A 7,655-nucleotide genomic window follows, 5' to 3' on the forward strand; every position below is an offset into this window, starting at 1 on the left:
CTGGCACATTGTATTTTCTCCCATTTTATTCGTGTGTTGGGATATGCTAAATAGAATTCAAATCCAGAACTCTTGGAAGTCTGCAACTACATTTTCGTTCTTTGATTTTGAATCAAACTTTGTTTCTAGGATTTCAATGGCATATTCAGCATTTCAAGTTTTTCAGGAATGAAGCACTGCAGTTGCACAAGATGTTACTAATTTTACATCATTTTTTTTTCTTCTTTCCATTAATTCAACTAATTAGTGCACATGTTTAGACTCACATGAGACCAAAGGCAGTTAGTTCAGGCAATAATGTTAGGTGGTTGTTGATATTGTGTGATTATTAGCATGCACTCGTTGCTGTGAAAGCAAATAAATATAGCCCCCATTTCCTGATACAAGTTAAGTTAGGTACACCCAAAGTTATCCTTACACAGTGTTCTAGTGATGAGTAGATTAGACCTATTCTGAAACAATCTGCTTGGCCTATCGATATCGCAGGGATTATTTATATTTTACTTTCATTCACTGCAAGAATCCACATAAGTTGTAGTTATTTAGTCTACTATTTTAATACTTGCACATATTGAATTTTAATATATGTTATATAATAAAGTGTAATAATAAACGTTTGGTTTTTAGTGTAAAACTTATGTCTTGTACCATAACTACAGAACCGAGTCAAATTATATTCCATAACTATATCGGACCTGGATCCTGAGTTTTTTGGCTGGCTCCTTGATCTGAAAATATTTGTTGAGGCCTGATCTGGAGAGTCAATCCATTAACTAGCAACTAACTCAACAACAACCGAGTGATCACTGAATAAAAGCATATTAAACTGCATGACATGGATAGTTTCAACATTTATATACATTAGGATTCTCCATTTTGTAACTGTAATCAAGGATATATATATATATATAAAAACAACAATTTCAAGCTACAGTAATCTATTTGGGTGTCCAAATATTAAAGACATGTTTGAAAAATGTTCCTATCAATTTCTTTCAATAAAAGATGGTTTAATTTTCACCAACATAAGTGACTGCCTTAGACTTAAGTGAACATAAAGGCATATTATAATAATGAAATTCACAACTTATCTACAGAAATATCATGTTGGCTGCATCAAAAATTCAGCACAGAGAAATACCCTTCAAAAGAAGTTTATAACAAAGTAAAAAAAAAAACACGTTTTTCCAAAAGTCTTATGCTTATGTTGTTCAGTTATACTCACTTTCCCATCATGGACTTCCTGAAGAAATGATAAACTTTTATTAAAGATACACTGCAGTTGCTCATCTGTCATTTCCTTGATATTCCTGAAGTTAGAAACTGTTTTCACTAACTTTTTCTCATTTTGATCACTAAAACAAATCATTATTTGTCTAATAATAAATAGTCATAATTCTACTAAACATCCTTTCAAAATGAACCACTTCCTACTGATTCTTGTTTTAAGTGGAAATTAAGAAAAAAGAAACCAAAAGCTTCCATTAATAATTCAAATAATAATAGTGTATGGATATCCATTTTTATTGTACTTTATAACTCATCATATTACAGTGCAGAGAATAACCCATTTATTACAATAGGTGAATCATGACATAATAAGGTAGAACATAACCAATGTTTGGTATAGTTAGTAACTTATCAAGATATAATGTAGAGGATATCCAATATTTATTGTAGTTAGAAACTTATCATGATATGATGTAAAGGTTAACCAATGTTTACTATAGCTAAAACTTATCAAATAATAATGTGGTGGATACCCATAATTTTATTATAGTTAGTAACTTATCAAGTAATAATGTTAAGGATAACTAATGTTTATTATAGTTAATAATGTAAGTATTAATGGAGCCAATAACCTATTTATGGCAGTTAGTGTCAGAGCAAGAGATATAACAAAGGGGCTGGCAGAGATGCAGTTTTTTTATAACACATGTAAGAAAAGGTAGGTCAGAGGAGCTACTTAATAAGTATAAGGAGTTGATAAAGGCACTTAAATAAGATGGCCATAACTTAATTTTGTCAGGGATACTGCCCACAATTAACTATGGGGGATGAACTTATAAGCAGGTCATTAGGGCTAAATGCTAGGCTTAGGTTAGTATGTAAGGATGAGCAGATTGACTGGTTGGCCTTGTGGGATCAGTTCAGTGGGAAATTGTTTGTTTGTTTGTTTTGAATTTGGTGCAAAGCTACACGAGGGCTATCTATGCTAGCTGTCCCTACTTTAGCAGTGTAAGAATAGAGGGAAGGCAGCTAGTCATCAACACCCACCGCCAACTCTTTTACCAACGAATATTGAGATTGATCATCACATTATAATGCCCCCACAGCTGAAAGTGCAAGCATGTTTGGTGGGACAGAGATTCGAACCCACAACCCGCAGATTGTGATTTGAGCTCCCTAACCACCTGACTATGCCGGGCCATAGTATGAGAAGAGAGCTTTTTGTAATGGATGGTTTACATTTAAATAGAGTAGGACCTGGCTTGTTTGATAAAACTCAGCTGTAACGTAAGTTTTAAACTAGGACTAGACAGTGGTGAGAGCCAGAAAAACTGAATGCAGAAAGAAAAAGAGGGAGAGAAAAATTGAGCATAGGAAATGAGTATAGAATTAGTTAGAAGTATAGGCTTAATGACTTTAGAGCACTGGTAGGAATGGAGGATTTTGATATAATGGGAATAACTGAAACATGGTTAAACATAGATGATTTTGATGACAGAAATTTCTTTTGAAACACAGGGTTACAGGCTATTTAATAGGGACAGTCTTAAAGAAGGGAGGAGGAGTGGCATTGTATGTCAAAAAAAGAGTTACATTCTGTTGAAGTTGAGGATATCAAAGATAATAGCAAAGAGATTGAATCCATTTGAGTTTCTATTAGTGGATATATAAAGAAAAAAGGCTTTTAGTGTGAATTTGTTACAAACCACCAAATGATACTGATGAAATTAGCGAGAAACTTTACAATGAGATTAAGACTTCAGCTGTTCGTGAAGTCATAATTATGCGTGATTTTAATTTCAGGCATATAGATTGGGAATTTCTAGAATCAAACCATGAGGGAGAAAGGTTTTTGGAAACTGTTCAGAATGGCTTTCTTCACCAGTTTGTTAAGGAACCAACTAGAAACATTGCTATGTTATTCTTATTGTTAACTTCAAATACAGAAATGATCATTTTAATTTAGTTTTAAGGATGAAACAGCCGAGATGAACCAATAGGTCCCACGTTGTCCCAAAATATTATATTATGTTAAATAATAATGTAGAACATAACCCATGTATAGTGTAGTTAGTAAATCATAAAATAAAAATTCCGAAAATAAACCAAAGTTTTTGTAATGAGTAACTCAAATAATAACGTGGAGAATAAGCAATATTTATTGCAGTTATTAATTCATCAAATAATGATGTAAACAATATCTCATGTCAATTATAGGTGTCATACCTGAAATGTATATTAATTTTCATCCTTTCCTGACTGATTTACAGTATTGTTGCGTCAGCGAGTCACATGACTACAGTGACGCAACGTTTCTAGAATTATCATGTACTTTGGCGAATGCTCTAGTATTTACTAGTAGGGTAGGCTAGTAAATATAAGAGGGGAAAACGTGACGCGGAAAGGTAAGGTAATGTGTGTATGGATAGTGAGTAATTGAACTGCAGTTAGAGAGCACGAGAGACGTTACAGCGTTTGTTTAGCGCGATTGTTGAAGTTGAGTGTATTGGTACAGTTATATTCGGAAATAATAAACCAGTTTTATTAAGTAAAGAACTTGTGTCGCTTAAGTTTCGTCGGAACGAAGTTACGGAAAATCAATTAACAAACGGAGACGTAACAGTATATTAGTAGTTAGATATATTTAGGCAATTTATTAAAAAGTTCTTACAATTTCACGTGTAGTTATGATATTTTTTTAAACCATATGCTAAGAGTTTTGAAGCATATACAAATTCTTTAATCAGAAAAACGGTTGCAAATGACAATAATTAGAAACTTCTATTTTGACTTTGTGTACACTCCTTGGTGTGATACAGATACTTGTACATATTAGTATGAATTATGGGTTTTCTCTTCTACATATGCTATTTGGAAATGTGTGTGACATATGTATCTTTAAGTAAATGTTACCACACTTGGCCCTCTTCATCTAATTTGAACATGTGGTTTATCACAATTCCCTCAATCCCATGTGGACCTTAAAGGAAAGCCTTTTCATGCCAGCAGCAGGAGGAATCAAGGGAAAGTAAGAATCTACTCAGTTTGTGATTGTGTATTTTCAGTTCTATATAAAGTGGTCCACACCTTCTCGTACTTCTACAGTGTTGTATATTCCACTATCACTGACATCTGTATCTAGGATGAGTGGACATACAAAGTGCATGTCAACCTTAGTCATTGCAGGCAGTGGTGTGGCTATCTTTGAGAATTTATCCAGAAACCTTTGAGAATACCATGTGAAACCAAGCTGTAAATTTCTCATAGGGACCAGTCATTGAATTCTATGATATTTCCAGGATAATTAAGTGCTCCATCTCTTCTGTGCCCATGAGTTGCCACTTTTTAGGTTTCAATTTCAAGTATGTATCCTTGAAATAATATTCTCAGGTTCTCAGCCATAGGTTCAAATCTACAACCAAAGATCTCCCATTGCAGTCCCCCTTCTGTATAAGTTCCATCAACTGTGCTAAAGAATGTAGATTGAGGGAATGTACTAATGTGAATAATATAAAATACAAATAACCATAGAACTTTTAGTTCTTGTATGCTATATCATTGTTGCTGCTGCACTGGCTCTGACCTTATGATTTGTTGTCACTACTGACACAATGGTTTTAACTCATGCATGATTTCCAGGATCTGAACATTCAACAAACAGACAGATCTTGTTTGTTGTACAAGGAAGTTGTACTCTTGCAACGTAGTTATCTAATGCACAGTCATACTTTCTGAGTTTTTGAAGTTTATTATCAGGTAGTGGTAGTAATGTTTGATAAATACTAGAAATGAAAGCTTTTTCATACATTATTAGAGCTTGGGAGCACTCAGTGTATGATTACGTACACGTTGATGTACACCACAGTTGACCAATCACAAACTTCAGGATAGCGGTGGGATGACTCTGTTATGGGAATGTGGAGATAGGGATTGGTAACATCAAACTTGGTCATCCACAGTCCTGCCAAAAAATGCCAATGTAGGGTGAAAAATGATTCCACCATGAACCAGGGAGGATCTCAGAATTGGTTGGAACCCCACATTCACGTAACTGAGCAGTAAACTTCCCTGCATGAACAGCAATATCAGATGATGAGGAAGAACCAAGTATTCAACCTCACACATTTCCATCATCAAGGAAGGCGTAGAGTCAAAGGCAATTGGAGAAAAACCTAAAATATCACACATCCAATTGACTAACTGAAGAAAAGGAACCGGAGGAGGCTGATCCAATCTGGCCTCATGAGAAGCCAACCTAGTAACGGAAGGTTCCGGAAAAAGCGAATCTAAATTATCTTCAGAATGTGCAGGATTGTTGGCAAAAGCAGCCTCAGAGCCCTCTAAACCAAATATATGACTCTATCTCACTACAAGTAATGTCACAGACAGCATCAACTGAGAGTGACTCCCCCCCTCCCCAAATGTTGAGCAATGCTAGATATCAGAGGTAAGATAGGTCTGATTAGCTTCCGTGCCTGTGTCTCCAACATTCACAGGACAGAGAAACCCATTCCTGAACACTTTGTCGAGAAAAAGTGATAACATTATCTGAATGAAATGCTTATATACAGTACCAGGATAGAGGGTGCATTAACGTAGGTGGAGAGTGTCACAAGATGAATATTAGCAAGGGCAATTAAATGGGGTATAAAAGACTGGAGCAAGCAAAAAAAAATAAAAACTCAGACCAATGATTAGATGGGCAAAGGAAGAAACCCTGGCAGTTGAGTAATAGCTGAGAGAGGACAAGTATGTTTTGGAATACTTATGCCCACTAAAGTAAATAAAGTAACAATCAAAAATTTGTCAGTGTCCAAAATAAATTAAATTCAAGACCAGAACATATTAAGATATGCATCTTTAAATTAGACTATGGTTTCCAACTCATTCAGAATGACAAGTCAAATTTGTTGTTCTTTAAAGTATTGTGGCAATTATTTTTGTTTGTTTTTTGTTATGCACTATATTGTACGTTTTGTAGAATATCATTAATACTAAGCATGAAGTGGGCAAATTTGGCATACCTTACAAGTGTAAGACCATACTATAAGTCTGAATGTACTATGTGTATCTTCATGAAATTTGGTAAATTATAAGTCTATTGTGTACAAAAAAGTAAATTTGATGATAAGGTATTTTTTCTATAGATTTGTCTGTAAAGTTACCAAGAGTTTACTGAGTCAGTCTGAGTGAAATGTGATTTTTGTGCTTGTACATTTTACAAATTTATAGATATCTTAGCAAATCAAGAAGGTAGGAAGTTCAAATTTTATATCTGTTTGTTTCTAATTGCTGTAAAATTCAGCAGCCTGTTTGTGATGTTAGAAAATTTGAAAAGGGAAAAATCAAAGCCAGGTACATCACAGACACAGAAAAGTGAACAAAAAAGAATTATAAAAAAAAAAATTTTTTTAAATCAAACTTCTTATAATATTAAAATTTGAATCAAAATCAAGTTAATATATCAAGTTTATTGCCATGCATAGATAATAAAGCTGTTTAATTAGATTTTGAATATAAATTTTTGACATGCAAAAGTGAGTGAAAAAATTAGTGTTTTCATCAAAAAGTTGACTAACAATTTGAATTAGAATATGAAGCCAAAAATATATATGATTGTTGTCTGTATTCTTAATATCCAGGTATACTTGTGTGTTTATTAAGCTATAGTGTTAATTCTTTCATATCTTGTTGATTATTTAACTGTAATAACTTCACTTGACTGACTATACAATCACATATCCACACAAAATATCTGAACTTCACTTACTTCACTTGTTTAATTGATTCTTCAGTGGCACATGTAACATCATCTTTATTGTCATTGATGTTAATTACTGGTATTTCTTTATCATCAACTGCTTTAAAATATGATGAAATCTCCTGTTTATGAAACTTGTCAAACTCCAGAAGTTTACGAATACTGAATCTCCGAAATTTTTTTAGTGATTTCTCTGATAAAACTAAAGACTCAGAATCAGCACTCAAACTTTTGTGAGAGTTCTTTTCACTAAGAATGGTTTTAGTTGCAGGTTTGTTAAAAACTAATTTAAGCAACTCTGAATCTGAGTGAGAAACTTGACTGAAATCTGGTGTTGATTGAGAATGAAGCAACTTTCGTTGAGATAACTTTGATCGAGACAGCTTATTTTCCTTAGATTTTAGTCCTAAATTATAACAAATCTCTTCTATATCATCAGCTGTAAACCCAGCTACTCTACTTTTTGGTGACTCATCAATTTCCATAATGCCATTTATTCGATTTTCTTTTAAGTTACCTGTTACAAGTGGACATGTTACTTGACATTTAGATTTACTTTTATCTTCACCATATTTAATTTTCTTTTTTTCCTTTTTTTCACTTGAATCCTGAACATGAGGAATAGCTTTATTTTCAGAAACAAATGCCATTTTCCCCTCTTGTT

The 7,655-nt window shown here is 33.5% G+C and overlaps 1 protein-coding gene across 1 annotated transcript in view; it reads right to left on the reverse strand.

Moving 5' to 3' along the window:
• Positions 1 to 248: 248 nt before the first annotated feature.
• The window catches only part of LOC111089637, an 11,397-nt gene continuing 3,990 nt past the window's right edge, over positions 249 to 7,655 (reverse strand). The window contains exons 4-5 of the mRNA XM_022402502.1: positions 7,001 to 7,649; positions 249 to 1,310 (exon numbers count right to left, since the gene is read on the reverse strand). Coding sequence (XP_022258210.1) covers positions 1,145 to 1,310; positions 7,001 to 7,649 — 815 coding nt within the window. The 3' untranslated portion in view covers positions 249 to 1,144. The remainder of the gene's footprint in view (positions 1,311 to 7,000; positions 7,650 to 7,655) is intronic.

The sequence above is a fragment of the Limulus polyphemus genome, unplaced genomic scaffold (genome assembly GCF_000517525.1).
Source record: "Limulus polyphemus unplaced genomic scaffold, Limulus_polyphemus-2.1.2 Scaffold6869, whole genome shotgun sequence".
NCBI lineage: Eukaryota > Metazoa > Arthropoda > Merostomata > Xiphosura > Limulidae > Limulus > Limulus polyphemus.